This window comes from Schistocerca americana, chromosome 2 (genome assembly GCF_021461395.2).
Source record: "Schistocerca americana isolate TAMUIC-IGC-003095 chromosome 2, iqSchAmer2.1, whole genome shotgun sequence".
NCBI classification, from domain to species: Eukaryota; Metazoa; Arthropoda; class Insecta; order Orthoptera; family Acrididae; genus Schistocerca; species Schistocerca americana.
In genome coordinates, this window is record NC_060120.1 from 55,429,408 (window position 1) to 55,448,443 (window position 19,036).

The 19,036-nt window shown below is 41.3% G+C and overlaps 1 protein-coding gene across 1 annotated transcript in view; it reads right to left on the bottom strand.

Annotated features, from left to right (window-relative positions):
- LOC124596227 (cyclic nucleotide-gated cation channel alpha-3) overlaps positions 1 to 19,036 on the bottom strand; it is a 1,106,485-nt gene that overhangs the window by 58,136 nt on the left and 1,029,313 nt on the right. Inside the window, 1 exon segment of the mRNA XM_047135285.1 lies at positions 8,115 to 8,282. Within this exon segment, the coding sequence (XP_046991241.1) occupies positions 8,115 to 8,282 (168 nt within the window).

Below are 19,036 nucleotides of genomic sequence, written 5' to 3' on the forward strand. Positions count from 1 at the left end.
GGTAGGTGGCCGGCGCTATACATGGCGTTAAAACTGCAGTCTATAACGGAGCTGTGTTCCAAGGAGAGAGCTGTGTTGAGCTTCTAATGTCGGAAAAAACAGAGCGTCGCAGATACTGAAGTCGCACTGAGAGGAATTGCTTGCGCGTTATGAGGCTGATCCTGACAATTTTTTGTCGAACATCGTCACAGGCCATGAAACGTGGGTTCATCACCTCTAACCGGAAAGAAAACGGGATCCATGAAGTGACGCCACACCGCCTTTCCTCCGAAGACAAAGTTTAAAGCCACGACCTCAGCCATGACGACAATCTTCTGGGACTCTAAAGGGGTTATTCTGTTTTATGTCCTCCCTCATAGTACAACAACCAACTCTGAAGCGTATTGTGCTAGTGGCAAACTACTTCAGCGTGATAGTCCACACAAAAATGCAAACGAACTTCTCCTTCTCCATAACAACGCAAGGCCTCACACAAGTCTCTCCTCCCGAGAGGAGCTCACAAATCTTCACTGGACTATTCTTCCTGATCCACCTTGCAGCCCTTATCTCACACCTGCCGACTTCCATTTGTTTGGCTCAATGAAGAAAGCACACCACGAGAAGCAGTATGTGGATGATTGGGGCGTGGGGATGGCATTAAACTGAGATTACGTAGAAAAATATGTTTTTGTAGCCAAAAGAGTGGGGAATGATATGTGGCGTATTCGAATCCTGAATAAAACCAACCTGCTTTCATAAAAATGTGTTGCATTATTTATTGAACGCAACCCATATTACCAATAATTTCAATGTAGCCAGTACATGTTGATGTGTCGACAGAAGTGCCGACACAGTGTGGCTTGAGGGGACCGCAATGCACGCTATAAGCTCACGAAGGATGGCGTGAGGTCTGAAACAGGATACGTAATGAATGCTATAAAGAAAAGTACGTAGCTTCTGGAATACTTAACTTTAATCCATCCTTGTGGTACATCGCTCTTGATGAGACAAGTGAGACTCTTTAGATACAAGCTATGTAAGGCTAATGGCGCCTTGCTAGGTCGTAGCCATTGACTTAGCTGAAGGCTATTCTAACTATCTGCTCTGCAAATGAGCGAGGCTTCGTCAGTGTGCATTGCTAGCTACGTCGTCCGTACAACTGGGGCGAGTGCTAGTACGTCTCTCTAGACCTGCCATGTGGTGGCGCTCGGTCTGCTATCACTGAAAGTGGCGACACGCGGGTCCGACATGTACTAACGGACCGCGGCCGATTTAAAGCTAACACCTAGCAAGTGTGGTGTCTGGCGGTGACACCACACATGTAGCATGGAAATGAACTGCTGTGTAGTGACGAAATCAATAGTGAGTGTCGCTTTCACAACCAGGAAAAGTTTTTCATAAAAATGAGTGAAAAATTAGCATCGAAATAAAGTGTTACGACGATCATGACCAGACAACAAGAAATTTACTGTGTTGTAATGTCATAGTCTCAAATTAAACTTCTTTGTGTTTAACTCAACGTCAGGCAGAGTGAGGAATGAAATGAGTACAACGATACTATGGTGTACATGTACTACTTTGACAATAAATGAATGTTTAAGAGTAATAATTTTGTGAAAAACCTCAGAACATAGCCAATAGAATTTATTTATTGTGTCAAACGCAAACAAAGATGCTTATGCGTGATACCATAATACGGTGATTCGACATTCCCAGTACACAGACGAGTTGTGTAAACGTAGCAGACTTCGGGTGGTTCCTACAATATCCCCAATAATCGAAACGTTTGAGGTACGATTTACAGAAGTAAGCTGAAAACATAGCGAACTGATAAGAAATGAGGAGTTTCCCCCCGATAATCGGCGATTAAAGCAAGTAATAGAAAAATGACTAGAAGAAGGGAGAGGATGGTAGGACATGCGTTAAGACATGAGGAAATAACTTCCATGATACTAGCGAGAGCTACAGTGGGTAAAATTATAGGGGAATAAGAGGCTGCAATAAGCTCACCCGATAAAATGTTAGGCACCGCCTTAAAAGAGCAAAATCGCAGTGCTGTGGATGGTGTGGAAGTGGTAGAAGGCGACCGTGTGGGAGACTCCACTGCTGATGTAAGCCATGACAGTGAAGTGGCTGGCACGGAACCAGCGCAGTACAATGTGTCAAAGTGGACTTGTGCCAAAATGGCAGGAGGCAGCTATCCATGGTCACACCGTGAATCAAGTTGCCCACTTTGTGGGTGTATCATCACGGACTGTCGAGCGTGTCTAAAAAGGTTTAGCGCTCGCAACCCTGTAACACAGCGCAAGAAGAGTGATCGTAGAAAAGATCCTGACTGACAAGAGACCAGGGAAGTGTGACATGTCTTGACAGTCGGTATCAACCAGACAGTAAATGCTGCTCACAAGGAATGCAGATTCATAGAAAACAGTTTCCGAGGGAACATAATTGTAATGGACGTTTGGAGACGAATCCCTCTCAAAACGCCGTACTTACCACGAAATACACATGGAAGTGACAAGAGTAATGGGATATCGATATTCACACATACAGATGACAATAGCGTCGCGTACACACGATATAAAAGGGCAGTGTGCTGGTGCAGCTGTCTTTTTTACTCACAAGGGGAGGCCGCCAATTGTGAAATTCAGATTCGATTCATACTGCGCATAATAAAAGCTCATGGCCAGAGGTGTAATGTGGCAAAGCACCAAGATGCACTTCTCAGCCGTTGTCGAGAAAATCGACAGTTAAAAGAAACCGTTGCAGTGAAATACTCTCTACGATTATCAATTTTCTACACCGTCGTGGCGCAGCGGTAAGCGCTCGGATTCGTAATTCGAAGGTCGCCGGATCGATTCTCGCGCCATGCTACCTTTTTTTTTTTTAGTATTTGTTTTTTGTAATTCAAATATATATATATATATATATAATTCCCGGCAATCAGTTGCAACAATTATGCATATAATAAGTTGTTGAAAGTCGTTTGTCGTGGAAAAACTGGCGACTTCGAATATCATTATGTTTTCCGCAAACAAAGTTGTATTTCACAAATGTTATTAATTATCTTCATAATGTTAACCACGTATAGTTAACGGAAGACGTAGAAACGATGTTCCGAAACGAATACGTATAGGGTAAGTCAAACGTTCGAATTAGAATAGAGACCCCACGAACACAAACTTGCTGTGGCAGGTATGAAATATAAACTCCGTTACTCGCTCGTTACACTTGAAGGACAGATGTTGAATGGGCCGAAACGAGCCGCCGCATAACAGCGTAGTTGCCTGCTAACTTCGAAAGAAGGTAGATGCGGTCCCTAGCGCAACTTATAACATCGTCGAAAATCAGTGCGGACGGGACAGCTTTGGTACACTCTGTTAAACGAACGGAAAAATGGAGGCGGTACAATTGGAGAGCGATCCGCCTTCACCAACATGCATAAGCAATTCATTAATAGTTTATATATATATATATATATATATATATATATATATATATATATATATATATATATATATCTTTGAATTACAAAATACTAATAATAAAAAAAATTGCATGGCGCGAGGTTCGAACCGGCGACCTTCGAATTACGAACCCGAGCGCTTACCGCTGCGCCACGACGGAGTAGAAAATTAGTAATCGTAGAGAGTATTTCACCGCAACGGTTTCTTTTAACTGTCGATTTTTTCGACAACGGCTGCGAAGTGCATCTTGGTGCTTTGCCACATTATACCTGTGGCCATGAGCTTTCATTATGCGCAGTTTGAATCGAATCTGAATTTCACAATTGGCGGCCACCCCTTGTCAGTTAATTCTTGGGAAAAGGTTTCCGACGTGATTATGGATTCACGACTGGAGTTTGCCCACTTTAAACGCGTAATGATAGCCGGATTCCATTTCAGATATCATCAGGGAATTCAATATTCGAAGATTCACAGTGTCAAGAATGCGCCGAGAATACGAACTTTCAGGCATTACCTCTCACCACGGACATCGCACTGACCGGCGGCCTTTATTAACGACCACCAGCAGCGGCGTCTGCTCAGAGTTGTCACTGCTAACAAAGCAATATTGCATGAAATAAGCGCAGAGATTACTGTAGGACGTACGACGAACGTATCACTTAGGACAATGCGGAGAATTTGGCGTTAATGGGCTACGGCGGCAGTCGACCAACGCGAGAGCCTTTGCTAACAGTACAACATCGCCTGCACCGCCTCTCCTGGGCTCGTGACCGTATTGATTAGACTGTTGGCGACAGAAAAATCGTGGCCTGGTCAGTTGATTCCCGATTCCAGTTGGTAAGAGCTGACTGTAGGATTCGAATGTGGCGCAGACCCCACGAAGCCATGGAGCCAAGTAGTTAACAAGAGACTGTGAAAGCTAGTAGTGGCTCCACAAAGGTGTGGGATGTGTTTGCATGAAATGGACTGTGTCCTGTGGTTCAGCTGAACCGATCATTAACTGTAAATGGTCTTGTTCGGCTACTTGGAGACAGTTTGCAGCCATTCACGGACTTCATATACCCAAATAAAAATGGATTTTTTGTGGATGACAGTGTGTCATGTAACAGGGCTTCAGTTGCTCGCAATTGGCTTGAAGAACATTCTGGACAATTCAAGCGAATGATTTGGTCACCATGATCGTCCGACTTAAATCCCATAGAAAATTTATGGGACGCAATCGAGAGATCAGTTGGTGCACAAAATCATGTACTGGCAACACTTCCAAAATTATGGAAGACTGCAGAGGCAGTATAGCACAATATTTCTGCAAGGGACTCCCAACGACTTTTTGAATCCATGGCCATTCGATTTGCTGCAGTACACCGGGCAAAAGGATGCCTGACACGATATTATGACCTATCCCATGACTCTTGTCACCTCAGATGGTACACTCGCAAAATACCACAGGTTACAACGCCATCCATGTAAGGCCGCCCATCTTCCAAGAACACAGATACTGGACAGTAACTGATTGAAGCTGTGGAGTGTGGCCTGCCGACTTCCGAGTATGCCTCTTGTCAAGCGATGAAAGGCTAAGAGTCCACCCAACGCAATAAAGTGTTTAATCGGCAGTGGAGAAGAGAAAACAAGAAATCGACCATAGACATCGTTTGTTCGGACACGACCCTCAACAGCCAAGACTGAGGTCAAGAAAAAGCTTCCTACAGATAACTACGGCAATTCGTTCATCTCCTAGAACACGCAGAGAGGAGCTTTGGCGAGACTCTCCAGCTGAAGACAATCACATAACGGTCAAGGAGGAAATAGCCGAAGGTTGACACCTGTCATACGTGACCCGGAAGACTTAAAGCAGACTGCGAGTTGGGTGTCAAGGTGCAAAGCCAACCTCAGGAAGTGGGGCTTCAGTAATGAGGAGGAAACTTGTCAGTGTGGTGACGTACAGGACGAACAACATCTGCCAGTCTGCAGGAACCTGCCGGCTGCATGCACTATCTGTCACCTTCCTGCGGCCAGCGAAACTGCTGTGATAACCGCCGAATACTGGGCCCGTCAAAAAATATAATCATCTTGCTGCTTGTTTATCTGCTGCTTGTTTGTATGTATTATTGAATCTATGTCATAAATACTGATGTACATATTTAAATTTGCAAATTTGTTATGGGAATCAATACTTACTAGTTTTTGTAATTATTTCAAGTCTGGACTCGAGAAATAAATAAAATCGGCAGTGTCAGGAGGGTTTAGTTCAGGGGTGCTTCTGCGGTGTTTTTGGGGGTGTTTTTCGTATCATGACTGGGATTCAGTTATTAAGGTTTGCGTGTAATGGAGCAGGATGCGTATTTTAACATTATCGATGAGCAAATGTTGCACTTTCTTCTACATCTGTATGATGAGTGTACTATGGACATTCCTGTCGACCAAGATGAGACTCACTATGATCACAGGGCTACACATATACATCGCTGGTTTGATGAACACTCAGGACCTCTATTACCCTCAACTGACTTGCTAAATCATCTGATGGAGTAGAGTACCTCTGTAGCTGTCAGCGTAAGCTCATCCCTGATAGTTGCAGGTACGCGGGACTACCACAACCAGAAACGTAGCGCGATTATCTAAACGTTTCTATGACAACGCCTCACTGTTGTCAGAACTCTATAGACAGCTATTGTTTCCGTCTGCAGCCGTTAGCGCTTCGTAGCTGAAAGCTGGCAACAGAAAGCTTACAAGGAGACGGCACGACCGTGGGGTCAGGGACTTGTCCGAAATTTTGTGTGGTGAAAGAGGACCCCTAAAACCTCACGTGGTTAAAATATTAGGAGGCACTACTCGGAAAATCCCGGGAAAAATCGATCCAAAGTTTCATAGGTGCCATATGAGTATAAAATGTTAGTCCATTCTCAAGTCACCCTTTGGCCTACACGGTTAGCGGTCGGACCCTTACGCCAGATGTCTCGGGTTCGATTCCTCCTCCCGCACTTTTTTCTTCCGTTGCTTGCAAAATTGCAGCGCATTGTTACAGGAGAATCGTGAAATTAATTCCCGGGAAGATTCTATAAAAATTCATTCTATAATTCACCATCAATTATCGTCACCAATATTCCGAGATATGATTCAATATTCCTGGTTTGCCTCAAAATTATCAGAAACTCAAAACATTTTCGTAAAGGTTAATGGGGTATGTTTTTGTACAGATTTATTGCAAACGCCCTGTGATTGTAAAAAATCCGCTTTTATATGTTGCGCAAGATGTCGCAAAAACTATTGCTTTGTTTGTTTTTACGATAATTATCACTGCAATTCTTGTTTATAATTATTATATGTATAAAAATTGAATGTTTCCTAATCGACTTTGTTATTCTGATTAAAAACCCAATGTTTTTTCCTCATAAACTTTACAATGAAAGCCGGCCGGAGTGGCCGTGCGGTTCTAGGCGCTACAGTCTGGAGCCGAGCGACCGCTACGGTCGCAGGTTCGAATCCTGCCTCGGGCGTGGATGTGTGTGATGTCCTTAGGTTAGTTAGGTTTAAGTAGTTCTAAGTTATAGGTGACTGATGACCTCAGAAGTTAAGTCGCATAGTGCTCAGAGCCATTTACAATGAAAAACGGAAAACCCATCCCCATGAATTGTGTTGTTGGACATAAAGAAAATAATTTTTATTCAATAATGTAACTAATTTGTTAAAGATAATGTAGGTTTGGGAAACTTTCTGAATAATTGGTGGAATAAGAAAAGAAAATGAAACAGAAGAAAAAAAAGTGCCAGAGAAGGATATCGAACCCGAGACGTCTGGCGTAATAGTCCGAGCCCTAAACGTCTAGGACAGACGGCGGCTCGGCAATTCACTAACATTTTATACTCATATGACACCTAAGAAACTTTGGATCGATTTTTCCCGGGATTTTCCGAGTAGTACGTCCTAATACTTTAACCACGTGAGGTGTTAGGGGTCCTCTTTCACCACACAAAATTTCGAACAAATCCCCGACCCCGCGGTCGTGCCGTCTCCTTGTTAGACTATATCGACTGTAGGTGTACTTGGAATACACGATGTAACGTAGCACTTAGCATCCCTGAAATCTGGTATCTCTATGCGATCTGATCAGCACTTAGTGGCTTCAGGTGAGGACGGCATACCAGAAGATACTATTAGATTCTACTCCTCATCGAACTGAGTCCATTACCAATACTAGAGGTGGGGTCATACAATATTAGCGTCGTGTCTTCGAGGGGTGCTAATTCTTAGTCCGTTGTGCTTGCTGTGTACGTGCTACTCTGAGATGAAAATATTAATAGGTGACTCGAAATCGTGGCGGTGCACTCCAGACCACTCAGAATGATAGCCATAAAGAATAAAATATAACTGCGATGCTAGGCAGTGTGGCGTGGAGATGCACGAATTGTGCTTCTGGGCTGGCGACCTGGTTACTGTGCGGGCGGCAGTTAGGACCTCGGCTAGCGGTTACGGGAAAGGGGGGGGGGGGGGGGTGGCCTGGCCGGTTCTCACTGTGGTGGCTTGCGGCGCCGTGCACGGGGCAGGGCGCCGTCGCGGGGGCGGTGCTGGAGGCGGAGGCGCCGGCGGCGGCGGCTGCGGGGGCGGCGCAGACGCTCCGGCGGTGGCAGGCGCAGCGGCAGCTGTGGGGGCAGCTGAGGCGGCACTCACCCTTCTCGAGGGGCGCCCGCTTGTACTTCTCCAGCCGCTTCACCGCGATGGCCTCGAGGCGCACCCTGGCCGCCGGGTACTCCTTGAGCACGTCCCACATGTCCTTCTTGCTCAGCACGAACAGGTCGCTGTAGCCCACCGACCGGACCGACGCTGTCCGGCGGTTGCCTGCCGCACAAAAACAAAACACTGACAGCGGTTCGCAGAAGCCGGAACGTTTGCAAACGTCCTGCCCAGCAAAAGCATATGTGACCCAGTCTATTCTGTATCTGAAACGACACTGCGTAATGGTGGGGCAGCCTTCCCACAATACGACGATAGCAATAAAGTTTTAATCGTAACTTCGAAATAATGAGGATACGTATTTATTTTTTACGAACTTCCAGCATGCTGGAATTCCTGCAGGTCAGCTACTTCTGTTAACCAATATGACCAAAAACCAGTCCAAAGTTGCAAATTTCACGTTTCTTTATTCACTCGATGATTAGTTTTGGGCTGGGACCAATTTTCAAATCATCGTAACATAGTCAAAAATGATATTTTTGAAAATGCAAAAAACATGTCAAAAATCTGCAAATGAACAGATAAAGCGCATACAGATAAAGAAAAATGAAATTTACAATTCTGGACCGCTTTTTCGTTGTACTAGTTATTTTTTTGTTTGTTTACACCTATACATCTGCAGTTGTGGTGCACACTGAAATCCCTGACGCCACGATACCGTACGACACGCCGCTAGAGGAACCTAAACATAATGGCGCAACCCATCCCTACATTATCAGTGAGTTGAAAATTACAACTTTATGACTACTCCTCATACAATCGGTCGTCTTTCTTTAAAGTGGCTGGTTCTGGCTTTTATATAAATTTCCCTCTTCCTCTTACATGGAAGTTTAATTACCTTAGTTATCCAAATACTGACACAAATTTACTATGGAATAAATTAAATTTGACATTAGCATCTCTGTATGTACGAGAGCTATTCGGAAAGTAAGGTCCGATTGCTCGCGAAATGGAAACCACAATGAAATTCAAAAATGTTTTGTTTGAAACAGTTTGCTACATCTTCGAGCTACTTCTCTACATAATCTCTGCTCCGATTTAAACATTTAACGTAATGTTGTACCAACTTTCCAGTACTCTCGCCATAGAAGGCAGCCGTCTGCACTTTCCACTACTTCTCTGCGCTGCTCTGCAGTTCGCTGTCTATGGCAAAAAGTTGTCTTCATAGACAGTGGTTCATCTGAGCAGAGATGAACGTCAGAGTAAGACAAGTCCAGGCTATATGGTGTGTGATCAAAAATTCTCTTAGAAAAGGCTGCAGGGCATCCTCTTTGGCCCTGGAGTGTGCTGCCAGGAATTGTCATGAAGAAGGAAATGCGTGACAGATACGTTATGTGGGGTTGTATGAAATCAGGCGAATCGTCGCAGTGGGCAAGTAGTAGGGCAAAGCAGCCACCAGTTCATTTTGTTAGTGTGGGTTGCCTACATCAGGGGCAGATACGCACTCAGGGGTGAACCTGTCGTTCTCCTTTGGTTGACAGTCACTTAGCCTTTTGTTCTATAAAGTGGTTTTCCATGTAACCCCATTTCCTCTTGACTGACAGCCACTTATCCTATAGTCTCCCCACCCCCAAGACTTTAAGGTCTGAGGTATTGCAATAGGTCCCCCTCTCACTCTTATCAATTTGATTGACTACTTAATTTAATTTATCAATTAATTAATTTCTCACCCACTGGTAAACTGCCTCCCCCCAGAAAATGATAATAAGTTCATATTCTACCAGGACAATGTAACACACCATGGCTACCTCTACCAACATAAGAAAATGGCGGGAAAGAAAGGGCAGTTGGGCTACCTCCACTAACGTAAGTCATCCGACCACCACCTCATCCTACAAAATGGCAGGAAGAGGACTTGACCTGCATTGGACATAAGTCTTTATTTTCAGTCTTTATTTAAACAATTAGAGGCAGTACCACTATCAAGAGTAGCCACCGTGGAGCCTAGAGTCCAACTGACCTAGTACACAGTACTGCCACCAGAGGGCACTGTTGTCCCTTCCCTTATGCAATACAAGATGGCTGTTGAGGTGGTTGAGCTTCTAGTCTTGGCATGGCTGCAATTTTATTTTGAAATTTGAAAATGGTACTAGCCTGTAAAACAGCACGTGCAAATGGCGAAGAGGAGAGTTTTGTATGGAAAGACTTCTAAAAAAGTAAAACGTAGCGTGACACAAAGTGAAGACTGGAAAAATCGACCATCACAGCAGCCTGATGACCTAGATTCGGAAGGCGTGCTACAAACTTAAGGATTACAAATTCTTTTGTATAAGTGATTGTTTAGAGAGTAGCATAGTGTGTAAGTGAAAAGTCGCAATAGACTTTGTAGACACGGAGAAAATAACTTTTTGAATGTGTTGCTACTGAAGTACACTGAAGGTTAGATCGGTATAGAGAGTAAATGATGTAGATTTGCTGAATCGAAATGGGAAATAAATAGCTTTATTAACTTAATCTACTTCTACATCTGCACACACACTTCGCAAGACAGCATCGGTGACTGGTGGAGGGTGCCTTGTACCACTACTAGTGGTTTCCTTTCCTGTTGCACTCACAAACAGAGCGAGGGAAAAACTAATGTGTACATGACTCTGTAAGAACACAAATTTTTCTTATATTTTCTTCATGGTCTTTGTGAGAAATGTTCGCTCTGTGGTCAGATTCAAATTCCGGTGTAATAAAAGATTTTATCTGCGGAATCTAAAATAACCAGTTTCTCCTTTAGTAGAGCCAGAGGAAGCACATTCCGACTGTGGTTCTAACGCTGGTATTATACACGCATACATACATCACCAGCTGTTTTACAGCGTGGCGCGTTTCTAAATCCAGCATACTGCTGTGTTGATTGATTATGGCCATGGAGCACTACACACTTACAAAGAATAATTAATTTGGTATTAGAGTGAAATGCGTATGGTAAAAATTGTAGATGGCGACCAGTAAGCTCGTACAAATGGATAAAACTTGTACTAGTTATGCTGTTAATGAGAAGACTCGTTGGGAGACCAGCATCGAGCGCTGCACCAAGCCAGTTTTCAGATGAAAACTGTAACAACATAAACCGCCTGAAATTCCAAATAATAGCTTCGTAGCACGTACAGAGGAAAAAAAATCTAATTTGGTCAGCAGTATATTTGCTTAAATAGGTATTTTGTATACATGTTTGATACCTTATGATGTGAACCAGTGGCTTGAAAAATAATGATTACAAGCAAATACGAAACATAACACCATTGAAAAACGTGTCTACTAAATATATTAGAAAAAATAAAACTTTTCATTTATGTATTAAAACATCCTGACGTTATTAAGACCTGACATTATCAGGAAAGTGAAAACCACCATCTTAATTATTAATTTTTTTAAATTTATGCAAATGTTTTTAATTGTCTAGATCGCAAACAATAAACAAGATTAAATTTGAAAAATAGTTTCGGTTATTCGTAGGCCATTCTCAGATCAGTCACGGTAAAGAAATTGTATTAACTCATACAGTGAGACTAGATCCCATCGTCTTTATATCTTGGTACATTCTCATATAACAGACAACTTCAGTAAAAGGTGATTCGAAACTACGCTACCCTCAAGTGTTATTTTAGTTACCATGGTTTAGAATCACCCCTTTTCGTCCTGTTGTAATAGCCTGTATTTATTGAAGTTGTTTCCTGTATGAGAATATACCAAGATAAACAGACGATGAGGTCCAGCCTCATTGTGCTTGTTGACACTATGTCTTTAGAACGACTGATCTGAGGATGATTTGTGAAGAACCAAAAGTAGTTACCAGCTTTTCTATTGTATGTCAGTATGTTTATACGTGCGGTCTGCCGTTCTTCCTCTGCTCTAATTTATAGTAATACTACCAGCCCAGTAAAATGGTGATAATCCCGGGACAAAATTACATTCGTTTTTCTCTCAGCGGTCCCATATGTTTTTTGGGATGCATCCGAATTTCATGTTTGCTGGCTTTTAGCGAAAACCCTCAAAATTTTAGCACTATTGTCAGTATTTCGTTTATACTGTGCATCGAAAACTATGCATTCTTAGAACGTGACCACGACGTATATAATTAAGGTACATAGATTTTACTATAAAATTCACTAATCAGGTTTGAATTTATTATCTGCCGTAACGGCGCTAGACTGCTACAAAAGCAACGACTTTTTTACCCATCTGTGAAAACGCCAAAAATGCCTATTCGCACCACCTACAATTTGGAAAATATACATGTTATCAACCAGACTCCTCCACCAAGTGAAAGTACATTAGATTACCTGCAAGAGACGTCTGTAAAATTCAGTTTTTCTGTAAGGGGGCAGGGAGAAAAGACAAAATTGTGAAAAGTATCTTCCGCGATATACAGCCAAGCGATCCCTCCCATCAGTCTGTCTCTCACCGGCGCTACACATTCGGTGTATTAAGCTTAAAGGACGTTGTTTTGAATGAACTAATGGGAAGCAAGTTTGACAAAAACATAAAGAAATTATCTTTACAACGTATTAGGTACATGACAAAAATAGAAAGATGAATATGAAATTTGCATGTGTAATTTATATGTGTCATGAAATGAGTGATTGTCGATCCCAGGATTGGGTCATCACTTCGAGTAGGTTCACCATCTGGAAAAGATAGGTGACTTACTATAGTTAGTCTTATGGGTTCTCATAACATAATAATTTTTGTAAGATACCGCTTACTAGTAAGACTGGTGAAAATGCCTCCCGAGTTGCCGCCTACGATGTCAGTATTGGCTCTTGGGCAAAAATGTCTGACGACCACTGATCTAGGCAATTAAAACTTTTTGTATACATTTAAAAAAACTGAAATTTTCACCAAACAGATTACCCTAATGGAAACTTCACTGAAAAATGTACCAATAGACAGACAGTGGCCTGTACGTATATTTCTTTGCTTTATACATTCTGGTAACATTGATAAAATAAATACGAAATTTATTAACTTAATTGGAATGCTGTCAGTATATTTATTTGGCATGTGTTGAAATGTCAGTATATATGAGATAAGTAGAATTATAACCTATCAAAAGAAAGCAGTAACATTTGCTCTCACATGCACGCTAGAGACAAGCGTATTGTACAATGCATTATTTTGTCTTCGGTAATGCTGAGGTCGCTGAAGATATGCATATCTCCCCTACTATCTTGATATGAAAATAAAAATATACAAAGTACATTGTTGAGTAGCTTAAGTCGGTGTGTATGTCTTGTCGCATGCTATACTTAGTCCGCTATTGTGTAAATTTTATAGCCTCTCGATGGCTTGATGGCAACAAGCTGGTCACCGGGTCTTTTACCGCCTTGTGCAGTTATTTATCATTGCAGTTTGCGCTATTCCTGGAAGGTTCTGGCACTTAGTTCTTTGTGCTTTCCCCAGTTCTCAGTCATCAGGCATTCTATGTGACATTTTAGTTCGTATTGATGATCCTGCTATCGTAATTTGATCTCGGGTTCTACGTGACGTAGTGTGGTGGAGACGCTGGGTATCTTGGGCGTCGCCATTGGTTCTATAGGCTCTGCAAAACCCCTCGTTTTCACGTGCAGGAACCAGAATACAAGGAGTATATTTCTTCTACGATGCGAATTGTCAAGGTACCAATGGATACAAAAGTATGAGTGAGTCACATGCCCATCCAGCATCCAGCAGTATTTTCAGGAGACGGTGGCCAGGATGCGACGAAAAAGCGAAAGCAATTCGACCGTGTCCCTAAATACAATAGGTGGAACGACATGATGTTTCTCGCTTTTAGTCGGGTGGCACAGGCACGAGAAAATGGCGAGACCTGGGAAAACTTCAGGTGGAGATGAAGAATTCATTTGGCGACAATTACTTACATATTCTCACAGCTGAAGGCCGTAGCAAAGCGATAACAGGCTGCTTTAAAAGGCACTATTATGGAACAAATGAAATAGGATTCCCAACTTTGGGGTACATTTCAAGTTTTATTGAAGATACAGGCGTCAAGAACTTCAGTTCTTCTTTTGTACGTCTGTGTCTACGTAGCTGTACTGTCTCACAGTTCCTACTACAAGGTTCTAGGAATTGTAGAGAGCGGTTAGTAAATAAACTTTCGATTAGGAATCCACGCCTGTAAATGTACCGTTAGGACGTAAAATAAGTTTGAAGATCAGATCACTATCAAATCTCCCGCTCCGTGTCACGCATACAAACTAAGAAAAGGGCATCCTCTTCAGTCCTTGTTTTATTGTGATATCACATACGGTTTTTTCCGAGTTCAGCAACGCCTGCCATAAAATTGTTCGTTCGCAACTAGGAAGATTGACCATGGTGGTCCACACAATACAAAATCCCTGTGATTAATGGAGCCGGAGGGGCACATTTTTCGTTTACATAAAGTCAAGACGCTGTCAGACATTAATGAAAGGAAGAGCAGAACAAGATGATAATACACGTAATAGTTTCCAGAAAAAAAATTAATTTGTTTCATCAGAACGTTATGGTCTGAAAAGCAAGGTTGATGAGCTTCTTGTTTGTCTAGAAGATATGGAAAATTGTGAACTGATAGATGTTTTGCACCTCTCTGAACACTATGTGACCATAGGAATGGAGGAGTTAAATATCAGGGTATAACAGCATAATTTTCGTGTGGAGTTAACATGGAAGAAGGAGTTGCAACATGTGAAAACCATGTACACTAAGTCAAAAATATTGGAAAAAATAGTTTTATCTAGATCTAAACCAAGTAGCACTTTCTTGTGAGACGTTACCGTAGAATACGACTCTGGTAATTGTTACAGCGTACATATTTCTTCTAGGAACCTTTCAGATATTTACGAGAAATCTAGATGCATTATTGAGCTACCTGCCAAACAAGATGAAACAGTTATTATTCTCCAGAGATTTCGATGTAGGTTTCTGAAAAGATATAGACAGGGAAAATGAAATGGAATAATTATTTCGGTATTTTACACTAATTTCAGTTGTCAGTTTTCCAATTTCTGTGCAACAAGGTAGTGAGACACTGTTTGGTAAAATTTTTTTGGACAATGCTCAAGCTGAAATAATTAATGTGTACCCAATTGTTATCTGATTATCTGATCATGATGTAAAATTAATGGAAATAAACAATATTTCACCTTACAGCCATGAGGGAGGTTCATAGGGATCAGTAAGGGTTATTAATGAGAGCAAGATACCTCGTTCTACGACTAAATTAAGAGATGTGTATGGGATGAGGTACATACAGAAAGCGATACTGAAGTCAAATTTAATTTATTTAATAGTAAATTTGTATCAATTTTTGATTGTTGTTTCCTTAAACGTTATTCAGAATAGCCAATGAAAAAACGTATGCCATGTATAACCAAGGGAACTAAACTTTTATGTAAGAGGAAGAGGGAAATTTATATAAAGGCCAGAACAAGTCATGATCTGATATTACTTGCAGAATAAGCAAGATACTGTAATATGTTACTGAAAATCGAGAAAATATCAAGAAGTGTGTGCATCCTAACAGAAATAAATAATGCAGATAATGAAACTATAGTTAAATGGGAGACAAGGTAGCCAGTCAGTGTACAAGACACCATAAAACGAAACTAAATAACAATGTTCTGACTGATAATTTACAAGCTGACAGTAGTTTGAACACTGTCTTTCTAAATGTAACAGCAAAAATTCAGTTCAAGAAGCAAGAGAATATATTAAAAATATCATTCCACAAAACTGTAAGCAATTAGAAGTAGCACCAACAGCCTTAACTGTAATTAATGAATTTAGAAAAACATAAAAATCAAAAGCTCATATGGTGTAGATGGAATTCTAAATCGAATAATTTTCTAACATAATAAGTTATGTCCTTAGTGATATATAATGCAGCTATGTCATAGGGAATGTTTGCACAAACTCTGGAACACCATCAAAAGAAAGGTATCAAGAAAAGTTAAATAATTATCGTCCAATCTCCTTAGCGACATCTTTTTCCAAAATATTCAAAAAAGTACTTAAGTCAAATCTCAGATATAAGAAGAAACAATATGTTTAGCACATCTCAGTTTAGATTCCAGATGGGTTGCTCGACTGACAATGCTATCTTTACATTCGCTCATAGTATCGAAGTTGGTTGTTTTGTGATCTTTCCACGTATATGATTGTGTATTTGATATTACACACATAGAGAAACTCACGTTTTATGGAAATGATGGCTTTATATGCAACTGGCTTGAATCATATTCAACAAGCAGAATGTAAAACACTGTGCTGAATAATTGAAACAATGTTGGGAGGACAGAAAATTTTAATGAGTAGGGAGAAATCTCAAACGATGTCCCATACGGTTCAATTTTGTATCTATTCCTATTCCTTATACAATACATGTTAATGACCATTCACTGCATATTCAACGAAGAAAACTGGTACTTTATGCAGACAGTACTAGTGTTACAACAAATATTTTTAGAGAGAAGGCCACAGAAGAGATTGATAATGATTTTTTCAAAAAATTTAGTTTTTGTGAAAATGGAATCTCCATAAATTTTCAGCAAACACACTGTATTCAGTTCTCCACAAGAATCATACCAACACCTGATATAGCACGTGCACAGGGGTCAGTAAATAGGACAGAACGCTCCATATTTTTGGGTCTGCATGTTGTTGAAGACTTGAACTGGAAAAGGAACATACTGAGCTCCTTGAACAATATTAAGTTCAGCCAGTTTCGCTCTTCATATAATTGCTAGTCTTGGTAGCAGACGAATCAACCTTGTGACATATTTTCATGTTTATACTCATTAATGGCTTATGGAATAATTTTCTGGGGTAACTGAACACTTAGAAAGAAATTACTGAGTGTGCAAAAGTGACCAGCAAGAATAATATGTGGTGCTGAGCCACAACCGTCGTGTAAGTACCTTGTCAGGGAGTTATGCATTTAAACTGCACCGTCACAGTACATATAATCGCTAATGAAGTTCAACGTAAATAATCCACCACAATTTAAGCATAACTGTGATGTCCATGTCTAAAGCACTAAAGGAAAAGAATACCTGTGTTACCCATGACTAAAGCAGCCAATGGCTGAGAAAGGCATTCAATATGCAGCAACAAAGGATTTTTCATTATTTGCCTAATAGCATAAAATGTCTGACAGCTAGCAAAGCAGGTTTCAAATCTAACCTAAAATGATTTCTCCTGGACAATTCCTTCTATTCCATGGACGAATTTCTACTTAAAAACTTGTTTTTAACTGTAGCTGTATGGGTAATTGCAAAAATGAATGTGTTCATATATATCCTGTAAACTGACTCATTTCACATCATTTTGATAAAAAAATCGTCCAGTTAATCTACGAAACATGTAACTAACTAACTAACTAACCACACTCTCGACTACGAACAGGTCGTCGTTCGTCACGCAGAAGAGAACTCGACGACAAGTTCCCTAAACATTGGTCAAATTGTGGGCTCCTGTAGAGCACAATGGTAAAAACCCATTATCTCAGCTGTGTGCGTCCCATGAAGCGTACCAAGATTCGATAGTGATCCAATCTCCAGATCTATTTTACGTCCAGACGGCTTTGTCAAAGACGTGGCTTCCTGATGAAAACTTTATCTCTAAGTTCCCTTTAAAACCCCTAAAACCCTGTAATAGGAGTACTGAAACTCCCTGTATATTTATCCATTTGAAAGGGGAATGACTTTCCACCATCTGTACATTACTGGTGGTGTCACCTTGGCCTTACAGTGCACATCGGTAACACCATCCGTACTGTGCAGGATGTTTCCCAAGCATTGATGGAGGGATATGCTGGTGGCAGCGTGAAAAGTGTTTGGTATATTTTAGATATGCAGTATCGTTCGGTGAGTGACGCTGGACGAGCAGTTAAAATGTGCTGGTGGACGTGTATCAAACTACTTGTGATCGTTTTGTATTTTCTGAGTTGGTTAGCTGGTAGTCGTGTGACCTCTGCGTGCTCTCTCTCTCTCTCTCTCTCTCTCTCTCTCTCTCTCTCCCACCCTCCCTCCCTCCCTCTCTGTCTTTCTTTTTCTTTTTGGGTGGATATGTCGGCACAATTTTGCCTAAACTAGGTGGGAAACTAGTAAAACGTCCTAAGAATCACACCATGGTACTCAGTATGTAAATTGTGTCTGTGGGTCTGGCTCACATCCCTCTGTCGTACGCTAGCAGGCTGCGCCTCAAACTATACGAGTAACTTGTTACTCTTTTCCAGTGACAGGAAAGGCAAATGCCAAATTAATATTCAGTAGAAGAATCGTACGGAAATGTAAAGCAACAACGGAGGCAATACCTTACTAAACCCTAGTTCGACCTATTCGGATGTGATACTTGACGGTTTGGGATCCCCAACACGAAAAGTAGTACGACTAATTTGAAATTAGTTAGAGATATGTAGATTCCACAATTATATTCATTATAAGAAGCCTAAGAGATGTAAGTCATCGACGGAGATGATAGCATACAAAATTCTAGTTCGACGGCTTCTTAATGTCTATCATTAACATGCGAAATATGAAGGTCCTAATAAATGCAACACAGATTCTGCTAGTCGCAGCCCTCAACTCCTAGCATTAAAAGACGATCAAAAGAAACATAAAACACTCCCCGGATCGTTTAGTAATTGCTATTATGTCGGGAAGATGATTCTCAACTTTAGTCCCAGACGCTGTCGGATAGGCGGTATGAGAGTTCTACGGGGTGTTACAAAAAGGTACGGCCAAACATTCAGGAAACATTCCTCACACACAAAGAAAGAAAATATCTTATGTGGACATGTGTCCGGAAACGCTTACTTTCCATGTTAGAGCTCATTTTATTACTTCTCTTCAAATCACATTAATCATGGACTGGAAACACAGCAACAG